Below are 25,580 nucleotides of genomic sequence, written 5' to 3'. Positions count from 1 at the left end.
TCTACATATTTTCTACTATATATTTAAAGTTTTGTATTGTAGAGATTGCAATTTCTGGTGAATAGATTAATAAGAGCTTTGCTCCAGACTACTGGATACTATTGATGGTATATTAAGTGCAACAGACTCAACTAATTAATGCATATGGGCAGTTACCTATGGAGTGAACGTTTTAAAAATCTGTGCTGTACCTAAGAGGTAGAGGAGTTGATGCAAGTGAATTTGTCCTTGATTTGACAGTGAAGGAGCAAAGAGCCAACTTCACTAGTCTACTCTAATTCAACTCTTTACAACGTAATAAGCAAATACTCATTAAAAACTACAGTAGAACCCCTTGCCCTTCTCATGAAGTACATATTTATACATTGATATAGGATGCATTGCCATCCTCTCCTTTGTCTAGGAGAGAGAATAACAACAGGTTTTGTTTTTAAGAGTGAATTGAATCATTAACTTTATGACATTCAAGTCTCCTGTTCCTTTTTAGAAAGATTTATGCTTATCAGGTAAGCTTGAGTTGTCATATTTTTCCCGTGTGCCATTGTTTTGAATTGAAATTCTATCCTTCAGGTTGAATAGATTCTTTGCTTTATGGTGCATAAAATTATAGGAAGGGTCAGTAAATAACTAGATCCCTGCTCTTAGGCTGACCACCTGCAGTTGTAGGTCTAACACAGGCCTTTCCTTGTGGCAGCCTGTCTTTTTAAGATCACCCAGTCTCTATCTAGACCTCCATCTGCAAGTGGACAAGTCATGATTCCCTTCAGCCTCTGTTTAATACACAAACTGTAGAATGGGTTAAGTTGTGACAGAGAGATGACAAATCCACATAGCCCATCTTCCACTTTCCCTAACTTGCCTTGTGAGTGGCTAAGCACTACTCATAAATCAAGGCCCATGTGGGTCAATGGTTGAAAACTGACTGTTGCCTATTATTCAGTTTCCCTCTTCTTCCAGCTGACTGTTGATGTTTATCCAATTACACATGAGATGACTCAAAGCATGTTTGTAAGTAGCTGCTATAAGATAGACTTGAACTAAACCCTTTACTTTCTTGAACTCTTTACCGAAACACATTCTGCCTCTTCCATTTGTCCTCTTGCTTTTGATTCTTAATAAACTTCATAAAACTGGCTGTTTGGGACTTTGTTTGCATTTCTGCCAGACTGAAATAGATTTTCCCTTTACATGCCTAGACCATTTAGAACATTCTACTTGCAATATAAGTGGGGTTTGATGGAGAAAAGCAAGCTAACTTTGGCTACTGTGAAGTCCAAATAAGCTGAATGCTCCCTCTGTTAACCATCATAAGTGTTTGCCTTGTACCTGCTGGTCTCACTTCCATTTGGAGTAGAGGGAATATGGTGGCAATCTATTTGAGGTTCTCTTGCATGGTTGACCTACCTAGACTGGCAGTTGTGGAAGGAACAAAGTAAAAGGTCCCCCTTCCATTACAATAGGTAGTGTAATTTCAGCTGCTTTTTATCCTTTCATTGTGAAGAGCAAGTATACATAGTCTGTTTTGACTTGTATTGTTAAAAAAAGTTATATGGAAACAACATGTTGTGCAAGTTGCACTCTTGATATTTGTTTACAAGAAGAGAAATCTGCTATATTTTGTCAAAACTGAAGTGCATCAGATTAAAACCAGGGTCAAAGTTAGGATGCGAACTCAAATGCAAGATTTTAGTGTATTGATATAAATCTTAATTGTGCAGCAAGGTTATCTTGTCATAGCACAAGTTCAAACGCACATGTGCTTTTCTGGTTTCTCCTATTTTAATTGCATCATAAAACATGCAACATGATCCACGTAAAGCTAAAATGTTCTGAAGTAGTCGCAGTTATTGTAGAAGTGTTCATCAATTATTTAAGTCCATTAAAATCCGGAAGAAGAGATTGTCCTGTGTTCTGATGGGAACGCCTATTGTATATGTTTCTATATAGTAATCGTCATGCTGGTCCATTGTATTGTTTTCCAGTGGCTTGCGGGAGAGGACAATGAGATGAGGGCATTGCAGTCTGATTCATTGGGTTGCAGGTGCACAAGCCCCCTCTTTTTCCCTGGTTTTGGGTTATGAGATATGAGATAGGGTTCCAAGGACTAGTTAACTTTCCATGCTAGCAGCAGAGTCATATGAAAGAATTATGACAATTGCACTTCAAGTTTCTTTCCTTCCTCCAAAGTAGAGGAGCAAAAGTGACAAGACAGCAGTATTCATGGCTGCTGTTGCTACTGCGTATGAAAGAGCCAGAAGCTGCACACCAGGCAGGACAGAGCCGCTATGTCAGCTTTCCTAATGGTGCATCAATGTTGATTACTAGGAGGGAAGGGCTGGCGTGGTGAGGAGGCAGACAGTAAGCTAGCATACCAGCTTTGTCCTACTCAGCAAGATGTTTCCGTCAGCAGTATGTTCATGGTACCAGTAGAAGCAAGCGAGTCACTGTGGTGTGGGTTCTCTGTTACCCAAGCGAACATGCTTGAATGACCGCTTGAGCAAAACTGTATTGGCATCATAGTTACTTATCCATGCGGTTATTTCTTTCAAATAGAGCTGAGCAGGGTGGGAGCAGCTGTAAAACAGCAGTTGACATAAAACTGCTGGTAACCTTTGGGTCAGGCCTAGGTTGAGTGCTGGTGGCACATTTCCAGTTCAGTCGGCTTCATCTCTCTGTGTGCAAGGGAAGCCAATTCAACCAGAGCCTAATGAGTCTCCTGACAATTGTCTAGGACCATCTACTTATACCATTGGGCTGTAAGCAATGCCTTGATTCTATTATATTCAGTCAGCAAGTCCTCCAGAGTTTTGGAATCCTGCTGGCTTTGGTTCTGTCAGGGTCTGTGCAGGAGCTAGCCAGCTGGGTCTACCATATACAACAATAATATAATTAGATCATTAGCTTTTTAAAGCATACAACAGTGGTGTTTATGTAACAACCTACATTTAATTGCATTTTTCCAGGTTTGTACAGAGCATTAAAGGCCAAACGTGTCCTGCTGGTATATATGTTGGACCTCACATTAGTTGAGAATTCCTCAGTTGTCATAGTTGTTTGTAACAACCTTAATTTGGTCACTTGTTCCTAGGCTAGAGCAATATTTATTTTTTTATATTTCTTGCCTGTCCTCCATCACATTATAAAACAAATAAAAGAGTTAAAGCCATACATATTTCCAGTTCCAAAGCGTTTGCACCAGAATTTAGTAGCTAAGGTGATTGGGCTCCTGGAATTTTTCCAACCCTTAGAATTGATGTGCTAACAAATTTCATTAAAAATGTATGTATAATCTTACCTGGTTATTAAAAACCAGTGTGGTAGTATAGTTTCAAATGTTTAGTTTGGTGGGGAAGGCTGTATTGTGTGAGAGGGAGCACCATCTTTGGCAAGTTCAGTACAGTAATAGTAACTTTTGCCATTTTTAGAGACATATGCAGCATGCATATGCATTGAATGCAATGCCATTGTGGCACTAGAAAATACCTGCAGGTAGTGATTAGAGATCGGATAATGTAGCACAGACCACATGAGAGACTATTCAAGTGGTATAATTCCTGTGCTAAGTTGGGGAAAATCTCATGTAAATGGTTTTTCTCCCTCTGCGTGCAGTAATTACCTTAGTCTGGTTTTACTTCATCTGTCCTGATTTGCTGTTTATAAATGGGCTTCATTCCAATATTTCTGTGGCTGTAGCTTTTTTGTGCTTAATATTTGTTTGCTTAGTGGTGTAGTATTTGCTTTTGTATCTTTTTTACATATGGGACTATGCAATCTCTCTTAAAAATAAAGCAAACCGCCAACCCCAACTCATTATATCCTTAGTAGTCAATTCCTGTAAATTTGATACTTGGGTAGGTGGCGGGGGAAGCTGTGAATATCAAGGAAAGTTCAGGTCGTCATATTAGCTGAGAAATCAGGTTGCAGGGTATGTAGCCAAGTAAATGTGTTGTGCTCTGGGAAATAGCTGAGGAGGACATAACAGGCCCAATACACTGGGGTCACAGCACCTTTGTCCAGCTAGGAAGCTTTGTTCTTTCAGCTGTGTCCTTTGTTTCAGCCTCATTTTTTTCATACCTGAACAGCTTTCATTGACATATACAAAATAAATGGACTCCAGTAGACAAGTCTGGAGGGAAGAATCTACTTCCTGCTGAAGAAACCACAGTTGCAACCACAGTTGTCAATATGCAAGTTTTAAGCTGCTTGCAAATGGTGTTCCCATGTATGGCACTTTCTTGCATATACATGATTTGATGATATACAGCCCTTTGGGAATAATGAAGCATTGTAGTTTGGGGTACCATAGTATATAGTGGTGAGGAAGAAGCCTGTCCTATCCTATTTGCTGCTAGCTGGCTCACGTTCCACTGACAAGGCTTTGCAGTGGTGCACAGAGGGACACTGTTGTCCTGCTTGCAGGTGTGTGTGGTGGAGAGCATACCTGTAGCAGGGTTTCCAAACTTTTTCCAAAGAGGGCCAGATTTGATGAAGTGAAGAGCCGTGAGGGCCAACCAAAGGGCCAATCAAAGTTGTTAACCTTTTTTTAGGATTGAGGTTGTTGAGCTTTTTTTTTTTTACCCCAAAGTTGTTGAGGTTTTTTTAGGTTTGAAGTTGTTGAGGGGTTTTTTTTTTTTTTAGGATTTTACCCGAGGAAATAAACTGCCACGGGGGCCGGATTAAATTGACTGGCAGGCCAGATTTGGCCCCCGAAACGGACTTTGGACATACCTGCTTTATGGCTATCATAATGATTGGTATTTAGCAAGCAAGTTACACAGTAAAGTCTTGCCTTAGTCCTAACTCCCTAAAGTTATCCCAAACCTCCCAACGGTTCCCAACAGTGGTTTTGTGTAAATCAAACTTCAGCTTTTTAAGAATATATTCTCAAATTTTTTGAGGCTTTTGTAGATATAGTACCATTAAGTAAACATGAGTTTATCATCTAGAACAGACGTGACTGGTATTCAGTGTGAAGGCTTTCACTTTGTGATCTTTCTAGCTTTTAGCAGTGGAGGTTTTCAGGTGGGTTCTTCAGCACAACCCCTCTAAACTAAGTGATTCATCAGTATATTGAATATACTGTGCACTATGACCATATCCAACTTTGAAAAGTTGTTTTTGAGTAGGTATATTATCTGAAGTTTTCAGTGAGGTGAAAACTCACTTCTCCATGGAAAGACCATGCTTTTGATACTTAATATCACCAGGGTATCAGAATGACTTAGTGTTATTTTACTGCCAGTTACTTAAAGCCTGTCTTCACATAGAATATTTGAATTACATATCAGTACATTTATTTTGCCTTTTGAGTAACTTTAAGGGTATGAATAAGGAGACTTCCAGTTTGTGCTGTACTAGCATTGAGCAGCCTGCCAAAGAGATCCTCATTTTATTCTCCTGTCCTCCTACACAATAAAACAAGCTGAAGTTTTTCCAAATTAGGAAATTTCATGACTCACACACTTTCAGTATATAAGCGGCAATCGCTATTCCCAGTTCCCACATCCTTGCAGACAAATAAGGGACAAAATGGTTCTCACCTTTATTTAAAGAGGAAGACAATCCTTTTGGGGGTGGGTGGGTTGTGGTGTTTTGGAATTAAAAGGGAGTCTCTCTCTCTCTCTCTCTCTCTCTCTCTTTCACACACACACACCCACACACACACACACCCCGTGTTTTAAACCAAATTTAATTATCTTCTAGTGGCATTCCAAATCATGATCCCAGCCTGACACCTTTAATTTAGCAGGAGTTATTCAGGTCTTCAAAAAATAAAAATCAAATCAAGCTGTTTCCATTGCATCATACCAAATGTATATTTTTTTACTGAGTGCCTTTTATCTGATGAACTTCCTCAATTCCCTTCTTGCTTGGGTGAAACCTGTCAGACATCACTTTATTAGGTCATTTATTCTGTGCTATAAACTGTCTGATGACTTACCAGTACGTTGAATATGAAATTATCTCAGCTGCAGTTCCCTTAGAGCACAATCCTATACATGTCTACTCAAAAGTACGGTAAGTCTACTTATTTTAGTGGGCTCACTACCAGGAAACTTGAAATCGGATTGTAGTCACAATGTCTGTGTTTTCACATACCAGATGCAGAGGATAGAAATCTATTTTGTGATTGAACTTTAAAGTGGCAAAATTGACTTGTTTAAATTAACATTAGCTTTGTGAATGAAAGTGTAACATAAGACTGGGATGCCACTGAGAGAGCTGCTATTTTGCAGGTGGTGATTTTGACCATAACAGATAACAGTCAACTGTGTTTCTCCATGTGTCCCAACCCTCTGAAACAGTTTGGGATATGAGCAAAAGGGCCACAGTAGGGTAGCAAGGAAGGAAGAATCTCATTGTATGATCAAAATCTATTCCACACATAGATGGGCACATTTGAAATGATTGTTGCCCTTTATGGTTGAAATCCTCACCTGCAAAATCTACTTGTGTGACATTGGATATAATACAGTATTTATATTAATCTTATACTTGTAACTGATAAGAACAGCCAGAAAAGCAGGACTTCGAAGACATGGAGTGTACTGTGTTTTGAGTATTAACAGCCGTCAAAATATCTTTTACGATGTGATCAAAGTATTTTCACCAAATGATAAATGAAGATTGTCTGACATACTGGGCAGTACACACATAATGGTTGGTATTCAGTTGTGTCCATCTACAAATGGAGCAAACTTCTGCTTCTTCATACAATAGGACTCCCACTCTTCCTCTTTACTGTCCTCCATGAGGACTGCAGGAGGAGCAGAGAAAGGGGAAGTAGCATTGTGCACCATTTTCAAGATGGTGGATATCACACCAGGAGTAGATTGGATTCCTGCAGCCAATCAGAAGCCATGCTTTGGTTTCTGAACATTTTGGAAGTTGAACGGAATCCGTTTTGGAAGGTACGACTGTAATGAAATTATATGTGGCTAAAGCTAACCTTGTTGTCTTTGTCCATGGAGTTTTCTTGGCAGGGATACTGGAGTGGCTTGCCAGTTCCTACTCCAGGTAACAGTGTTCTCGAGGCTACTGGCATGAGTTTGGCCAAACTGCGAGAGGCGGTGAAGGATAGGCGTGCCTGGTGTGCTCTGGTCCATGGGGTCACGAAGAGTCGGACACGACTGAACGACTGAACAACAACAACAAAGCTAACCTTGTAACCAGACTTTGCTTAGTCTAATTTTAAATCATGGATAGCAAAGGACCTGGTGCTGAGTTTCCTCAAACTCATTTTTTTTAGCCCAGGGCAATCAAAATAGGATTCCCCATGTACCATTGTATGATGCGTATATTTCTTTGGTCGGTATTACTCTGTCTGAGAAGTCAAAAAACAAAAAAGCATGGTCTTTTTAATTATTGTGTTTTACATAAAGCAGAAGGCTTTCACTTTGACAAGTTTTATTTATATTCTTCCAGGAAACTGTTACTTGAATAATCTCTGGCTTTGTACTCAGCAAGCAAAAAGCATGGTTCTACATGACTGCTTTTGCATATGTACTCTCTCCAAAAGAAATCTAATCTTGAATGTCTTGCAAATGAGGACATGGGGTTCACTAGGACAAATTTGGCAGCAGAATCAAAACTCTGGTATTTCTTTCATTTTACTGAGGTCTTAGCTGCCAAAACATTAGTATAGCAGCTGTACTAATGAATAGCAGTAATTGGGGTGTGTGTGTGTTTGGTTTTGTTATGGAATGCTAGAACATATAATTTAGATCAGTGGTCTTCAACTTAGTAAAAATCCAGGACTCACCTTTAACCTAAATATGTATTTGAGGATACATTTCTTAATTTTTTTTTACTATATATTTATATGGTGGTAGGATATTTCCATAGTGACCAACATAACCTTTACAAGCTTTTTTACATAACATTTTTCTATTAGCGAATATTATTTGATTTTCAATTAACATTTTTTTGTTAACTGGGTTGATCTTCCCTGCAAAAATATTCAAGAAGTATGCCACTGAGAGTTTAAACAACTTTTTATTGTTTTAACAGACTTGACAGACACAAAGGTTTTCCAACCTCAGGTATTTATCTGAAACTTAGACAATTCTGTTCTCTGAAACCATGAATCTTTTTTTCTGTCTGCAGCAATATACACACACAGCTAATGTTTCATAGATGAGTGTCAAAATTACGTCAACTGTGGGTAAGCTGGGTTTTCTGGCAAATTAATTGTGACCAACATAACTTGAAAATTCATTAACAGGCACTCACAAATAACTACCTCCAAAGCAAGACCCTGTGCATATTGCACTTTACTCTGCATTCACAAATTACAGGTCAGCACCAAGTCCATATGTTGTAATGCCAACAGGAATTTACACTTGGCTATAGCAACACTCCAGTTATTCCCCCCACCCCCCAAAAAGGTTGAGAAATTGGCTAACAATTTCTCAACCTTTGCAATAACTGAGTTGCCAGCTGACACCAGTACTTCATTGGCTGTTTCAGTTTCCACACTTTCTGGCAGGATAATCACATTACCCTTGGGGACATCGTTCTGTCAAACAAAAAGACAGAATGAAATATATATTCATACATTTTGAAATATATGAGAATATATGAGAAATTCATTTTCACTCTCCAATCTTTTACAGAGTTGTATTGTTATCCAGAGGCAGATTTAGGGCCAGTGTGCAGAATTAGAGCACTGTGCTGCTGAGGGTCCCCCAAGTTAGTAGTGTACATTGTTAACTGAGAGGATACCTTTGAAACATGACTACCAACAATGAATTGCTATTGTTGAATTCTAGTGTTTCAGTTAGTTGCATTCTTTCCAGTCTTCATTTCTCCTACTCCCCAATTAAAGTCAGTGAAGTCTGGTCCATTAGGGCAATCTGGACTTCAATCCTACCAAGTGAAATGTCAACCAATTAAAAATCTCAAAACCATACTCTTCCCTTGTCCTACAAGCCTTCCAAAATCCAATTTAATTTAGGCAGACTCAGGGAGACATTTCTTTCAACTGGCCAATCAGTTTTCTGCAGCACTCAGCCAATTTCAATCCAGAAGTACTGCTGTCAACACAAGGTCCCACCCGTCTCCTGGTAGAAAAACAGTGTGATAGTAAATCTGTACTGTATATTAATGGAGCTGCTGGCTCTTAGCCCTGGTTGTACAGGTTTCACCTCCCTCCTGTTGTCACATTGTCAGTCCAGCCACCTTAGCAGGTATAGTTTTCCGTTAGACCCAGGAGCCGATACATCCATTCTGAACAAATTCAGAGCAGTTTGCTTGAAAGCCACACCTACACAGAAGTAAAGCTCAGGCCCCAGCTCCTTTGATTAGCCTTGCTTCTTTCCCTGTTTGCATGAATGAGCTCCACTGGATATTAAAATGACGGTATAAAAGGTCTTTTGACCATTTCTCTCCCCTTCCCCAGTGTCTCTGCTTAAAAGAAAAGGATAAGATTAATGTGAAAGATCAATACACAAACTATATATTGTACTCCGTATAATTAGTTGTCGCTATTGAACCATTCCTACCTGACGAAAGTTCCATAGATTGCCTCTTCCAACAGGAGATTGATAATATATATTTGTCCATGTGACAAGGTGCAACATGTTACATTTGGTTGTATGGTAAGCTCAAATGCATAGAATGTGTGTGCTAGCCCTGCCAAAGGTGTGAAGGAAGTACTATGCAAATGGTACCATGCAAATGGTTGATTTGCATAAGCACAGAGCAAATAGGCTCTACCATATGGAATGCTGCCATGGGAAGCATTAACAAGTGGCCTCAGTAAGTGGAGTATGGCATAGAAAGGCAGCATTAGAAAAGATAGACAATTGAATAAGTCTGGCAGGGAGCATGCTTTCTTGTGCAAATAGAGGTTTCTTTGCTGTTTCAGAAATTTATTGTAGGTGGTGAATTAGCCAGATATATTTCTGTATTAAACTTTCTATACTACTTTACCAAAACAATTCTCCCAAGACAATTCAGAAACTAATTAAAGCAATAAAATCTTTTTTAAAAAAGAAAAAACCCTGAGAGGAGCAGTGTGTACTTAGAGGCAAAGATGCAACAGAAAGCCTGCACAGCCAATAGTTTGGAGCTAAGAAGCAGGATGGCGTAAAGATTAAGACAGAAGAAACAAAAAACTAAAAGTCTAGTGAAGTAAAGCTTGGACTTGGTCCAGAAGATCTCAAAGCCCAGGGAGTGTCAAGGGAGAAGGTTCTTTGCAAGCTGGGTATGCTTGGTCCACGCCATTTGAAAGATTTAAAGGATGGAACGAGCCTGTTGAATTGAACCTAGAAACAAACTGGCAGCCTAGAGAACATGTAACACTGGCCATACCATTTTGCACAGCTGTTGCTTCCAGACAGTCTTGAAGGACAACACCCAGACAAGAAATGACTGTGACTGATCTGCATGCTTTCTAAGTAATTATTAAACATTGCCAAGGTCTTAGATTTCCAGATGCAGCTGGCCTATTAGATGCAGCTGATAAACATTGCACCTGACCCCATCTGCACTTAAACTTCCAGGTCAATCATTCAATTATCCTGGGGAGAAAGACAACAAGCCTGAGTTTGTTCCTAATCTCACATTTGGGTTCTACCCTAGGGGCAAAGTAGTGGTTGAGCAGGTCTTCCAGATACCCATCTTAACCAACTTCTTGTTTCTACAGCTTTTTTGGGTGGGTGGGAGGGAGGTAACTTATAATGCTCAAAACTATGCAGTACTTGCTAAAAAGGAAATAGCATTGTAGTATATACATTTTTAGCTACTGATGTGAAGATAGTAACATATAACCTCAAAAAAAAATGCTGAAGGAATTGGTTCTTCTCCTGTAATGAGCATTTTATGCTCTCATAATCCATGTAATGGCAGGTTCTCTGTTTCAATATCCATAAAGGAAAGATGTGAGCTGGAAGGCCAAAGGAGGGGCAGACTTTGGTCTTTCAAATTTCAGTGGTTCCCCGTGCAAGGCCAAAATTCTGTGCCTCGCATTGCCCTCTGGCTAGAGCACAAGCTTTTAAACATGAAATATGTTTTGTAAACACTCATAAAATATACATGTCCTCATAGTATTCCATTTGGAAAACCTGAATTATTGGACTGGGTTGGTAAGTACAGTACAGTTTTCTTTCTCAGATTGTGACTGTGAAGGATGATTGTGGTATTCACATCCCTGGGTAGGAGAAACGACCAACAGAAGTCCAACAAAATAAGTGGCTGCTAGTTACTGATACAAAGTAGTTTATGGATTTGATATAATGTTTCAAGCTCTTGCTCTCCTTCAAGATGAACCTCAAGGTGAATCAGTCCATTAAGCCCAGAGATGTAAGCGCTTGCAAAGATTAGGTTTCCATCCTCAAACATTACCAGTCATAACTCATTTTATTGTTGCATTTTAAAACTTATTTGAGTATCTATCTCAATACATAACAGTAAATTACAAATTTTAAAACAACTTCTCCATAGGGCTACAATTGGAGTTTGTAATCTGATCCCCTTTGACTTTTATTTATCTAACATTTCTTGCTCAAATACAAGCTTAGATAATTATTGTGTGCCTTTCACAATCCAAGAATGAAAACACACACACAAACACACAAACACAAACACGAAACTGATGAATGAATTATGACATCAGCAGCACCTCTTCTGTAGGCTAAAGCAAAATAAATCTTATCTAGAGTTAACACAATACTTGTGACTCAAATGCCTCCAAAGATTAAGTATAAAATAAGATGACCAAGAGCTCAGGGCAACCCCTTAATCTTTTTATGCTGGACTTAAATTTTCGTTGCTGTCAAAGCCAACCATTTCCTGAAAGAACAATCACACAGCACAAAAGGGGTTATAACAGGGGTCAGCAACCTTTTACAGCAGGGGATGTTCCACCGTCCCTCGGACCATGTGGTTAGCCAGACTGTATTTTGAAGGGAAAAAATGATTGAATTCCTATGCCCCACAAATAACCCAGAGATGCATTTTAAATAAAAGGACACATTCTACTCATGTAAAAACACGCTGATTGAGAAGGTGATTGGGCCGCGTCCGGCCCATGGACCTTACCTTGCCTACCCCTGGGTTATAAGATACTGGGGGGGGGGGTGCCTCATATATTTAGATGGTAACGTAACAGGTATGGATAACATCCTCTATTTACCTTTGCTCATAAATACAAAATATTTGAACCCCCATTTCATATGGCCTATGCACTGCAGATAAAAGCTGTAAAATATTTCCCGAAGGCATTACAGTGAGAGCTAGAGATATAATGACAAATAAGCCACATTTGTGAAATTTGTATCCCATCGCTTTATACATAGCTTGTCTCTCTTCCCCATCCCTTTCTTTTGAGCAGCTGTTTTCCTCTACTAGGGTGAAGTAGAGGATATGGCATTCCAGTATGGTTTAGGCAATGATGCATGTATTTTGGGAGGTGGGAGGGAAATCAAATGGGAGGGGGTTTGATGTGTAGGAGGGAAATCAATCCAGAAAGTTATGCTAAGTGAGCCGGACTTCAGAAAGCCATAATATGCAGAAGAGGTCTGTTTAGCTACTTCAGTTCTTCTGCTTTCCTGCTTCCATCTCTGTGGATAAGTACTGGTACTTCAGATGCTGACTGCACATTTCTGCAGCTCAGAATATAAGAAAGCCTTATGAGAGAGAACAGGCTACCCTCAAGTTCTTATAGTGCTCTTATTTATTGTATTTATTTATAAAAAATATTTATATACTGCTGTATCATAAAATTATTTCACAATGGTTTACAACAGCATCCTGTACTGTAAGCCTGGGCAATGTATACATTGCTGAGGACTGGTAATGGGGCCAAAGCGCGATGGCAGCTTCACCTGGCAATCTATCGCAAGAAAAACCACCTCCGCTCCTCTGCCACCAGAGCCCAGCACTGCAGCTGGGTGCTGGTGGCAGAGGGACTTGGGAAGAGTGGCGGTTTCACTCACAATATACCCCCAGGTGAAACCACCATCACGCTCTGGCCATCATGTAACTAACTGAGGGAGGAACAAGCTGCATCGGCCAGGGCTGATGTAGCTTATTCCTCCCGTGGCTGCCTGCTCCTCAGCAGAAAAGTCTTAACAGAGCCCTCACCCCACCTCTGGCTTGTGGAAGGGAGAGACGGGGTGGGGGCTCCATTAGACTCCTTCGCTGAAGAACAGGCAGCCACACACCCGCACCCCTCAGTGGAGAAAGAGGTAGTCCCCCCAAATCCCTATGCCAAGGTGGCGGCGGATAATAATGCACCATGTATAATTGTACAGAATTCTATCATTTGTTTATTCATTTATTTAACATATTTGTATGTCTCAGTAAAACAGAACAAATAAAACCTACAAGAACACTGCAGAATTAAAACAGCTGATTAGACTACCACTGTTGTTAAGTCTGTGAGAACTAAAACATTACCAAAGTGGATCATAGCTGTCAACCTTCCCTTTTTTGTGGGAAATTCCCCTATCAGTACTATACAATAGACTATAGTACTGATAGGGGAATTTCCCACAAAAAAGGGAAGGTTGACAACTATGAAGTGGATACTCTCCCCCGGGAGAGTTGCCTAAATGGGAAATGAGAACAATCCCCCCCCCCATCCTTTAGGAAATCTTCCCAGTCTGAATCTCTTGAAAGCTGATGCACACATTCACAAAACATCCTGACCTGGTATCACTAGTTCCAAAGTACTTAAAAGACCACCTATCTTCTTAAGTTGGTAGCATTTTTTTTATTGTATGTACATTATTTCTTGTAAATCACTCTGGGAATATGATTGGGGATATAAATTCCCTATACTAAAAAAAAGTTGCATGACCTTTCCCCCCCTTAAGCGATGAAGCTTAAGGAAAACCAAATTACTTTTACTCACCTGGGGCTGAAGGCAGGCTATTGTTAACCACAGTTTGGCCTTGGAAAATACCTTGTAACTGATGTGGCTCCTGCATGTACTTTGCAGTTAATTGTCCTTTTCCAGTGCATTTGTTACACAGTACTGTATGGTTACCACTGATAGTTGTATTTATGTCTATTTAGTTGGGAAAAGATTAGGGGAAAATACAACTGATTTTATAACTTTTAAGTATTGCTAAAATATTTAATAGCCCAAATATATTTATAGTTAGGGGCTTGTGAAAAATTCTTGCTAATGTTCAGCTGTTTTGCTGTTTGTTTCCCCCCGCATTGGGCCATTCTGTCACTTCCTGAGTTTGCAAAAAAGGGTTCAAGGAGTATTACATTGAAAATAAGAAAGCGGCTCACTTCCCAGCTGCAACTGAAAGTACAAAGGTCAAATTTTAAATAAAGCAAAAGTTAATGAGTAAAATTATTTACTTGAATTTCCTTGAATCGACCACACTGTTCAGTTTTGTACATTTCAGAGGTAGACTAAGTATGAAAGCCAACAGAAGACATAGGATTGTAGTCAACTAAGAACTACTTAGAACAGAACCATTGAATTTAACTAACCTACAGTATGTTATTCATTTCCACTTACTTCATTGAGTCTACTCAGGGTAGGACTAGCATTGAATACTACCCTAAGATTGAAATTTTTGTGATTGAAATTAGCTATAGAGCAGTTTTGCTTGTTAGTTCACACTCGCAAACTATACTGTGGGGTGGGTCCTTCTATTCCCATTTAACATTTGTTTTATAATTCATTAATCCTAAATAGATTAATATTGCTCTGCTGTTGTTGTTACTCTTATAGCACACGTCTGTCGACGGATATACTGAGCCCCATGTCCAGCCCACAAAATCAAGTAGCAGACAAAACATACCCCGTTGCAGAAACTCAATCACGTCTACAAATGAAGACCATCCTCACATTGGGAATTACCGCTTACTAAAAACAATAGGAAAAGGAAATTTTGCTAAAGTGAAGCTGGCTAGACATGTTCTTACTGGTAGAGAGGTAAGCTGTTTGTCTTTTTTTTTTGCTTGGTAACAATAGTCTGTGTTGCCTTATTCATACTTGTCTATCTGCAATGAACATGCTTATTCTATAGCTCTGTGATTGAATATGTAACAGACTTTTCTTAGAGCCAAATGAGACATCAGGGCAGCAGACGAGTGGGCAGAATTACGTGTACTGCTAAATCTCTATGAAGAGGTGGGTTTGGAATTGAGATATTTTAAGATACAACAAGAGCATTTGAAGAGTAGGATTCCCCCAAAACAGCTGTCTTTCTTGCGGTGGGATGGTAAGATCAGAAGTAAACCCCACCAAAAGAAAAAACTTTTATAAATGCTTTTAAAAAAACTTCTCTTCCCCATCCATGCTGCCTTGAACCCCCCTATTTTATAGGAGATCAGAAGGTCCTAGGGTTGGATACTGTTCCTGTCACATCTAGTTGTGCCCTGATCAAAAGATAAACCATATTTGTGTGGAGACAAGTGGACAAGGGTTTGGAGTGGAGATCTTTTCTGAAAGCTCTAACTTTACTTGTAGAAAATGTTTAGCTGAAATTCAGAATATTCTGAAATCTCTTAATTTCTCTGCTTCAAAATACTAATATCTCAGACTAAAAATAGAAAACGGGAAATCATCACCTGTGGCCTTAGGAAGAGATGCTTCCCTGCCCCACTCCTCTGCTGCTGGCTGGAATACACTGATTGAGATTACTGACACTGCCAGCACAAGAAATCTCTGTAAATAGATTGTATTGGACAGATTGGATAGAACAAATTGCTCTGAGAACATTAAATGTGGATGGGCCTGTGTATGCAGTATAATCAGGTTGACTTCTTCCAAATACGGTAATACCAAACATTGCCTGACACCATGAAGCCCCTAAATATGTTCATAGGGCCACTACAGTGGTACCTCGGGTTAAGAACTTAATTCGTTCTGGAGGTCCGTTCTTAACCTGAAACTGTTCTTAACCTGAAGCACCACTTTAGCTAATGGGGTCTCCCACTGCTGCCCCCCCCCTCCTGCCACCGCCCAATTTCTGTTCTCATCCTGATCTACCGGTAAGTTCTTAACCTGAGGTACTATTTCTGGGTTAGCGGAGTCTGTAACCCGAGGTACCACTGTATTTTCTTGGAATTGTCAGTGTTTCAAGGAGCTTAATTTCATTGTTTTTGTCTGACTATTTGCTAGTGTTCTGTGTAAAATACTGCTTGTATTTTAAACTTTTAAAACTGTAAACCTCTACACTGACTTCATTTGTTTGCAATGCTAAGCTGTGATTTAGTTAGGTGAACAAGATTCAAGCTTATGCTCACCCCCTCCTCTGTTTCAATTGCTTTTGCTTTCATTTGTAATTATCCACAGTTGCATGTGATCAGTTAACCACAGTTTAGTGCAGCATCTGAACCCTAAGTTGTATTTAACTGGTTTCTTTAAACAAGCCAGCTTTCTAAGCCACAGTTTGAGCTTTGCTGTATTTGCATGTAACACTAAGCCAAACTATAGCTTAGTAAAAACAGCTGAACTTTCAGGGAAGAGGTTGCAGCCACTCTTATCCTTCTTGGTCCTTTTAGAATTTAGCTTAGTGTGTTCCTTGAACGCAGAACTTGTGAGTTAAGTTCCCACCTGCTTAAAGACCAGGCAGGATCAAGGTGGATGCTAACTCCTCTCTGGTAGCCAATGCATTCATGCAGTCCCAGTAGTTTGCCTACTTATGACCTGCAAACCAGGCCATTGGCTTATTTCAGTAAACCAAAGTTAAGATTAATCACAGTTTGTCTTGGTTCAGAAGTAACACTAAGCTGCAGTTAGCTAAAAACAGAAACTAAAGTTCCTCATCTCCTTGAAACAGCACAAGAGGGGAACAGAAAATAAATGTGTCACTTAACTATAGTTTAGTGCTGTGTCCAAAGAGAGCCAATGTCTGCCTAAAAACACTCACCTGTTGGTACCTTCAAAAGATTGGTTTCTTTATATCCCTAGGTTGCTGTGAAAATAATAGACAAAACCCAACTAAATCCTACCAGCCTACAAAAGGTAAGATGTTTCTTTGAAAAGGTTAAATATGTTCTCACTTCAATAATTTGGCCCATGTGATTTAAAAATAAAAATATTTTTATTCTTCCTTGTTTATAAAGAAATACTACTGTTTTTGCCTTTACAGGGCAATTGAATAGCTCTGAAGCTTTTATGCCCTGAATCCTTGGTCAGTTACATTGAGATAGAGAGATGCTTTCCATTCCAGATGTGAGGAGGGGGCCATACTAACATCACCTTTCTTCTGAAATATTTGAAGCATGTCCTTTGCCGTGGAGCTGATCCATATGTTCATTTGGTGCACCCAAAAGCTTTCTGTGTGGAGCAGCCATAAAACACATACAATTTTAAGCAGCCTCCCAAGTAGCTCCCATATTACTCCAGGTTCAGCTTTAATCAAGTCACTCACCTCGAGTCCCATGTAGGAACTGCCTGAGGTGAAGCTGGTGCATATTTTCTTGGCATAATTGAACTGAAATTCCTGAAATAAACAAGTTATATTTCTTATTTCTTTAGCCAACCAAGATCTCATAATGGATTTGGGCAGTATTGTACGTTGAAAAGGGGAATTAAGTCCCCCTGAGATCTTGAACTCTAAAATATTGGTAGTTATACTTCTGTAGATTTGGAGTGATGTCACTTTCTTGAAGAAAAGTGTCCTGTGGGTTTAAGAAAAGTGTGTTATATGTTTAAGCATTTTGTGAAGTATATTCATTTTACCTTTCCTGAGAAATAAGGCAGTTCTTCAGATCTCTTTCTCTGGATCTGTTTGCTGCAATTTTGAACATTCAGTCTCTGGATTGAGAAACTGGTTAAGAACAATTCCCTGCCAGACTTCAAATAGTGGTAGAATTTGCAGTAAGGTTTTGGGTGTAGTTCTTTTAAGTTTGAGCAGGTTCAAATTAGTTAAAGCCCAGAGAGTCTAAAGATTACTTCCAATCGGCTAGATCCTGACTAAATTAGTTGAACTTAGTTTTCAGTGAAACATTAGTCATCACCTGAAGCAGACCTCCTTTATTTCAATGGGAATTTAGTGCATTTAACCTAGTCTGGTTCTAATCCAGTATCTCTATACAATCAATTAACCACTGGTATTTCATAGACACTTATCTAAGTGTGAAACTACATCTTAAACATTTTTGAATTTTGCATTCTGCAGTTATCCTTAGAATGTGTAAAAAACACCTTAAGTAAAATAGTTCTCTATTTTTTACAGTTGTTCCGAGAAGTACGAATAATGAAGATTTTGAACCATCCTAATATTGGTAGGGATTTGACATTTGTTTTGCTGAATCATAATAGTTTTTTCCTGTGTTTGCCTTTTTTCTAACTTTGAAGAATCTCACTAGGTGACTTTTAGATTTGTGATCAAGGCCCTAATCCATATTAAAAAGACATACACATCCACATTAGAGGAAGCCTAAATACCAAGCAGGTCGCTTCAGAGGTATTGGGATCACTTGCTTTCAGGACCCTATGTGCCCCCACTTCTGATGACACATCAATACTGAAATGAAGTGGGCATTCTCCAAAACAAAGCAGATTGTCTGTAGTCAAGTGGACTTGTCCCAAAACTGCATAGAATTTTCCAGCCTTTGCTTAAAAAAACACCATCCTATCTCCTCTCAGTCTCCTCTTTTCCAGGTTAAACATATCCAACTCCCTCAACTGTTTCTCATAAGGCTTGCTTTCCAGACCCTTGATTATCTTGGTCACCCTCCTCTGCACCCATTCCAGCTTATCAGTATCCTTCTTAAATTGTGGTGCCCAGAACTGGACATAGTCTCCCGGTGTGGTCTGCTCAAGGCAGAATAAAGTGGGTCTATTGCTTCCCTTAATTGGAACAATATACTTCTGTTGATGCAGCCTAGATAGCATTAGCTTTTTTTTTTTTTTTTTTTTTTGCTGCTGCTGCTGCTTCACACCGTTGACTCACAATGTTTTACTTCTAGGAGAAGTTTATTGGAACTATGTAAATTCTCACCAAGTAGGGCCTGTGGCTTGCATCATTCTGCAGGGCCAGTGACTCATCAGATTAGTTCTTTAGCCTTTCAGTTAACAGTAGAACACACTCTTAGGGATGCCCTTAAATGATTGCTTATCCTGTGTTTTCAAGCTATGATCTGACTTAATTTGGTAAGGAATTAATTTATGGTTGTAGTGTTTTGTGAAAATGTGGTACTGATTTTTTTATCAACGTGGATTTTTAACATTGCTCTTTGTTAAATCGATACCACTTCGATAAGAAAAATTGAGGCCTGTGAATAAGAGCAGGTTTGCAAAGTGTGTAACTTTCCCTTTCTGCTTTAGTTTTCCCTACCTTTAGAGCCCCACTTTGTGATGACAATTCTTCTGGCTGAGGAAGGCAGAACAGTTTTGTTCCAGAGACAGTTATTGTTGCTGAATCGGCCAGAGGGCTTGTTGCATACAAGGTATACACATTGCTGCATACAGGGTATGCCCTTTTTTACTCCTTCCAGCTGAGTGTGCTGCCTGTCCAACATGCTTAGCTTTCGTTCACTTATTCTTAAACTATTGAACAACAGTAATTTTGTTAATATATTTGATAGGCAGTGTCCTGGTTCTTAGTTGTTCTACTTTCGCATCTAGCATTTAAACGCTTGTCTTCAGCGAAAACAAAATATGGCCAATTTCTAACTGGTTCTAGAGAAGTGGGTGGTTTTACTTCTACAAATTTCATCTGTAGAGCCAAACTTTGACTAGGATTTCCATTAAATTGTGACATAGATAAGAAATAACATTTACCTGTTTTAAAATGTTCTTTACTCTTTGTGCTAAGGCAATTTGTTATCAACTTTTTATCTTGCAGTTAAATTATTTGAAGTTATTGAAACAGAGAAAACATTATACTTAGTTATGGAATATGCCAGTGGAGGTAAGCAAACATTCCATTCTACTTTTATGGGCCAATTTGAAATGTAGGAATTAGAAGATGGAATTGGGGCTGGCATAACACCTCAGAGCTGTGATGTACTTTTGGTATCTATTGCAGGCCACTCAACTGCATAAGAGCCATAGTTTCAATAGGACATAGTTATCTCTTTCGTTGGTGTAGGCTGCTTTATAGTCTGTGTCCTTGAAAAGGACAGCCTAGTTCTCACCTACAGCAGATGAGTTGGTAGGTCTTTGACTGGACTAAAATACTTCAGAGTGCAGCTGGAGACTTACACGACCCCCCCCAAAAAAAAACCACAACCAGAGAATATTCCTAGAATGTAATGCATAAGAGTTCTAGCCTAACCTACTCCCTGACATGTTGGATTTCTATGTATAGGAATGTTTTTCATTGGGGAATATTTCAGCATGTGACTTATTTTCTGCAGTGTGAAGTAGTATAGTCCACACAGGTTTACTGCCTAATTTTCTGTTGTGTGAGACGTCAGCAGCACATCAACTCAGTTTAAATAAAGCAGTTAAGCTTAATAGGTTTGGTGTAGAAGTTTGGTGCTAGTAGAAAAGAAACTCTCTTCCAGGGAGCCCGTATTTTGAAGTTCTAGTGGTAGAAGTTGTGCTAAGAATGAATTCTTCATGCTCAGGAAAGACGAGGCTGATATCCTACACTGGATGAGAAATTGAGTTATTAATCTGCACACAGTTTGGATTGTGTTTCTCCAATAATCAGAGGGATGGATGAGGAGCAGCTTGTTATTTATTTATGCATTTAATTGTGGGTGGTCAGGCTAGTTAAAATAGTTTCTAGGAAGGGGGGGGTGCAGGGGTGCGGTCTGCCCTGGGTGTCATTGTTGAGGGGCGTGACCAAATGGCACACTGTGGGGGTCGGTACTTACCGTGGGGCCTGGCCTACAGCGCAACTGAACCGCGTGTCTCCCAAAATGACAGCGTAGGGCTTGCGTCTGCCAGGTGGACTCTGTGGGCAGCTCACCATGCCGCCCCCCTGGGCAAATCGCCACTGCGCCCCCATGGGCGGCTCCCCCCGCCGCTCTGGGTGCTGAAGCAGCTAGCTACGCCCTTGTCTAAGTCTGTAATTTTTGTGGACATTTCTGCAAGCCTGTGACAGATGAATCCCCCCCCCCATAACTAACTTTCTTTTCTTAGAGGAGGACAAAGTCAACAGGAATAAGGGCCAGTATGCTCGATTCATCACATCACTCAGAACAAGTTTACAAAATGATTTATTGTTCTGCTTTTTTTTGTTAAGTTTTTAAATTATTTAATTTGTAATGTATATAAAACAAAGAGAATAACAGACAAAAATGAAAACAAAACTATAAAATAGGCACTTAAAATGAGTAGTTGTGTGTGAGTTAAAAGTCCACGTAAACACGATCAACTTTATCTGATCAAATTTGCCAGGCTTGTGACGAGGCTTGTCTTGAAAACTATGGTTCCTTTGTATATGTCATAAAGGAATCCCAAATCACATAAAAAGGGTCTTGTCACTCTAAGATTGTGTGATTTTCTCCATTATAACTATATTACAAAGTAATAGGTGCCAAGCATCCAGTGTGAGATTTGGGGCTGTTTTCCATTGAGTTGAAATTACTATTCATGTCATCAAGATCATATATAAGAGCAATTCTTTTGAAAATACACTTACATTGGTATCATCAAAAATATTCAGTAATGTTAATTTTGGACTACAGACAATAGTTTCCTTAGTAATATTTATCATTTCTGTCAAAATTAAATTCAAAAAATCTCGCACCGACTGACATTTCCACCATAAATGATAGTATGTACCAAATTTATTGCAGCCACTCTGACAGTTAGGTGATGTAGAAGAAGACATTTTTGACATTTGCAAAGAAGTGTAATAATTTTAAGGAATTTTCGCTAATAAAACTGGAAACAGCTTTTAAAATTTGGGTCAAGATGCCCAGATTTTATTCCAATCCTTAGGAAGAATTTGTGTGCCAATATCTAGTTCCCATATCATTTTAACCAGTTCCATAGAGCTGTAAGTTACATTAAGCAATATAGAGTACAATTTAGAAACTAAATTTATTGTGCTCATTAAATTTTCAGATTGTGTTAAAGGTTTCAGAGCTTGTGTTTTTACATTTTTAACTAATAAAACTATGAATTTGATTAAAATAAATCCAGTTTGTGTTAAGATTTGATCAGTTTAATTTTCTTTGGGTACTGTACTGTACTGCTTATTGATAAGACCTATGTGCCTGGCCTTTCCTTCCAACACGGAATAATCCAAATACTATTTTTATGAGTTGCTTAAGATATTTCTTGAACACATCTTAGGAAACAGATCCATGTCCATAAATTTGGTGTTGTTGGGAGGCCTAAAGCTTCACTTATAGGTTAGGTGTTAGTATAAGCCAGAAAGCAGCTTGGGAGGGTGCGGGGAAGCCAAAGGGGGAAAGCCCTCTTGCATTAGTCAGAGTCTTTTTGCTGTCTTCCGCTAAAGGAACAAGTTAGTTGACTGACAAGCACTTTAATTTGTCACCAGGGAAACCTGTGCAATATAATTCTGTTCCATTCTGCTTTAGGAGAAGTGTTTGACTACCTGGTGGCACATGGAAGAATGAAAGAGAAAGAGGCACGTGCAAAATTTAGACAGGTAAGAAAAAAGGTCGTATAAATTGAACCTGAAATGCTGGCTTCTATAAAAAATACGTTTTAGTGTTGTGAACTAAGTATAGGAAATGTAGATTCCATTCACACTAGGTATTAAGTGTGAAATGGCTGACTTGGTTCGCTCATATTTTTACTAGGCATAATCTCTTATTATCCAACAGTGGCCCTCAAATATTTTCCCTGTGCTTGTTTCATCTATTTGGGGACATTAAAAAAATCATTTATTTATTTATTTATTTTTACAAAGGAACAGAACAGGAACACAGTGTCTACAGATGTTGATCTCTTTAGTACAGCTCTTTTATCTTTTTGCAGATGCCTGCTGTTTGACATGTACAGGGATGCTGCAATCCTGCATCAACCCTCCCAACTTCTGTACTTTTCTGTGGAATTTTGCTTAGGGAAGTTAACAGCCATGAATGATTTGGGTCTCCTCTCCCCATAATTCTTCTTTACCAAATCTTCAAAAACATTAACAAGTCATAAAAAAAGAGCTTGATAGTAGGAAGGCTAGGACAGGTTGAAATTGCTTTAAGGAAAGCTGCAGTCATAGAATTGTAGAGTTGAAAGGGAATCTAGTCCAACCCTTTGTAATGCAGGCATCCTGCCCACAGCCATCCCTGGGTGGGCTCGAACTACCAACCTTTTGGTTAACAGCTAGACCCAACTCCTTCAACCGTTCCTTGTAACGCTTGTTTTCCAGATCCATTATCTACTTGGTCGCCCTCCTCTGCACACAGTTATGTGGGAGTAAGACCCTGAGCAAATATGCAGTAGGACTGAGTAATAACAATGTCTTGGAGGAGAAGGGAGGCAGACCAAGTCAGTCACAACATTGGCCATTAGAGATATAGCCAACCATGAGGCACAGAGAAAGTTACAGTATAAAGTCTATATGGGGGTAGGAAGGGTAATGCTACTGAAAATTAGACTGGGTCACTGATGGAGATACTTCTACAAGCACACCGCTGATTATTAAGAGAGACCAACTAGCACCAAGTCCTCTGCTCTTCCTGGAGCAAAGGACAGTTTGTCTGGGAGGAGAGAGGGAAAGGCAGCAACAGAAGCAGCACAAGTTGCAATGTTGAAAAATGACAAGGAAGGATATTCAGCCACTGGCAGGGAAGAATTGAGCCTCCAAGAAGTAGAACAAGGAAAATCTGTATCTCTGGTGTGGGATGCACATGGTGCTGTGGTCTGAACCACTGAGCCTCTTGAGCTTGCCAATTGGGAGGTCGGCAGTTCAAATCCACGCAACGGGTTGAGCTCCCGTTGTGTTGTCACAACTTCTGCCAACCTAGCATTTCGAAAGCATACCAGTACAAGTAGATAAATAGGTACTGCTGTGACAGGAAGGTAAATGGCATTTCCGTGTGCTCTGGCACTCGTGCGCCTGTAGCGATTCAGTTATGTGGACAAACGCCAGCTCTCTCTGCCTGAAGCGAGATGAGTGCTGCTCCCCATAGTCATCTGGACTTAATTGTTCAGGGGTAAATCTTACCTTTTACCTCTCACTGGTGCCTTATTCTGCCTTCCCCCACCTGCTTTATTTGCTGCAAAAGAGTGTCATTTTAATTATTTTGTGAGGGTACATACCTAAAATTAAAATTAAATACTTAAGAAATTAGTCTCTTCTCTTTTCCCTACCCTCTACATTCCTCCCTTTGCCATGTGGATAGTTTAAATGGGGAATCAATACTGTTTTATGTGCTGTATGGAACCAATCTTCAAATTCCACTTTATTGTGCAACAGCAGCACTTCAGCAATGTTAAAGAGCTCTAGTGTGGAAAGGCCCATTCCTTTAGTTCCTAAGTATTTAAAGTATTAGAGCATACTTTAGGAATATTTTCAATGGGTTGGATCCAGAGGTCATTCTTTTGACTTTCAGGCAAGTTTGATTGTATTGCAAGTTTTTTTGAAAACAAAATGCCTTTTAATGCTTGTGTGTGTGCCATAATTTACTCTTGGGGAACCTGGGGAACTTGTTCAGCACCAAGGAGAGCATTCAGAAGCACATAATGAGTTGGAAGACTGCACCAACGCAACATATTTTGTTAATATCGCTTACAGTAAATAGGAATCTTAAAAATGTGATTAAGTTTGACTATTTTGTTGTAAACAAAAGAGTCCTTCATTTTAATTGACATATTCACCCCAGTCCTCTTGGTTGCAAAATTTAGGGGAGTAGTTGCAGAACTGTTCTAGCACAAGGCAGTTCCACCCCCCCATTAACTAATAAAGGCTTTCAGGGTGTTGACTTCTTGCGTAGCAGGGGTTTGGGCTAGATGGATTTGGACTGCCACACTGCGACAGGGGGGCAAATTGTTAAAGCTCTTGCTATCCACCCTTGTTCCAGGTCCAGATCTTACCCACTGGGTTGGTAACTTGTGGAAAGTAAGCTTGCACTCAAGGGCTGACAAAGGAAGAAATGTTGCATGTATTCTGACCCAACGCTATGTTTCCAATACATTGTCTGGAGCTGGTGGGAACTATTGTGGTGTAGCGGTGGAGAGGCTGAACCACTATGAAGCAGGGATTCACTGGCTGGAATCTTTCCTTTGCATATAACTCATTTGGTGGCTTGAGGCAAGCCATTCTTTCTCCATGTCAGTCTCCCACTTGCAATAAGGGACAGTAGTGTAGCAACCTCATAAGGTTCCTGCAGAGGTTACAAGAAGATAATGGAAGTGTAGCGTTTGATCTGCATTACTATATAAATGTTAAGCATTTTTCTTGGAGTTGTTCTTAAATGTTCTCTTATTAACCATGATGGCGGTATTTCAGATTGTGTCTGCTGTGCAGTACTGTCATCAAAAGTGCATCGTTCATCGTGATCTCAAGGTATGCTCCATTTCCCATCCTTTAAGAATTCAAACTGTACGGAAATAGAACAATTTATGTGCTCTTTCCGCCCACTTTGTAAGTTTGTAATATATATAATAAATTGCTGCTTAGTATCTCCTCGTGTTTGTCAGGTATGTAAGACATGAGTCCTTTCTTCCCCTGAAGAAAAGTGGGACTCACTGCCCAAATATTCCTAGTCTCCAGTCCAGGGAAACTTTATGA

The 25,580-nt window shown here is 39.6% G+C and overlaps 1 protein-coding gene across 8 annotated transcripts in view; it reads left to right on the top strand.

Moving 5' to 3' along the window:
* MARK1 (microtubule affinity regulating kinase 1) overlaps positions 1–25,580 on the top strand; it is a 68,893-nt gene that overhangs the window by 15,580 nt on the left and 27,733 nt on the right. For 6 of the 8 annotated variants that reach the window (XM_033144745.1, XM_033144744.1, XM_033144743.1 and 3 more), the window contains exons 2-7: positions 14,699–14,902; positions 16,886–16,939; positions 18,156–18,204; positions 19,770–19,835; positions 22,426–22,496; positions 25,299–25,355. In XM_033144745.1, coding sequence (XP_033000636.1) covers positions 14,699–14,902; positions 16,886–16,939; positions 18,156–18,204; positions 19,770–19,835; positions 22,426–22,496; positions 25,299–25,355 — 501 coding nt within the window. Of the gene's footprint in view, positions 1–14,698; positions 14,903–16,885; positions 16,940–18,155; positions 18,205–19,249; positions 19,372–19,769; positions 19,836–22,425; positions 22,497–25,298; positions 25,356–25,580 lie in introns of those variants that run through there. The other 2 variants (XR_004426275.1, XM_033144746.1) reach the window with 2 other exon arrangements.

The sequence above is a fragment of the Lacerta agilis genome, chromosome 3 (genome assembly GCF_009819535.1).
Source record: "Lacerta agilis isolate rLacAgi1 chromosome 3, rLacAgi1.pri, whole genome shotgun sequence".
Taxonomy (NCBI): domain Eukaryota; kingdom Metazoa; phylum Chordata; class Lepidosauria; order Squamata; family Lacertidae; genus Lacerta; species Lacerta agilis.
This window is presented reverse-complemented; position numbering and strand designations above follow the sequence as displayed.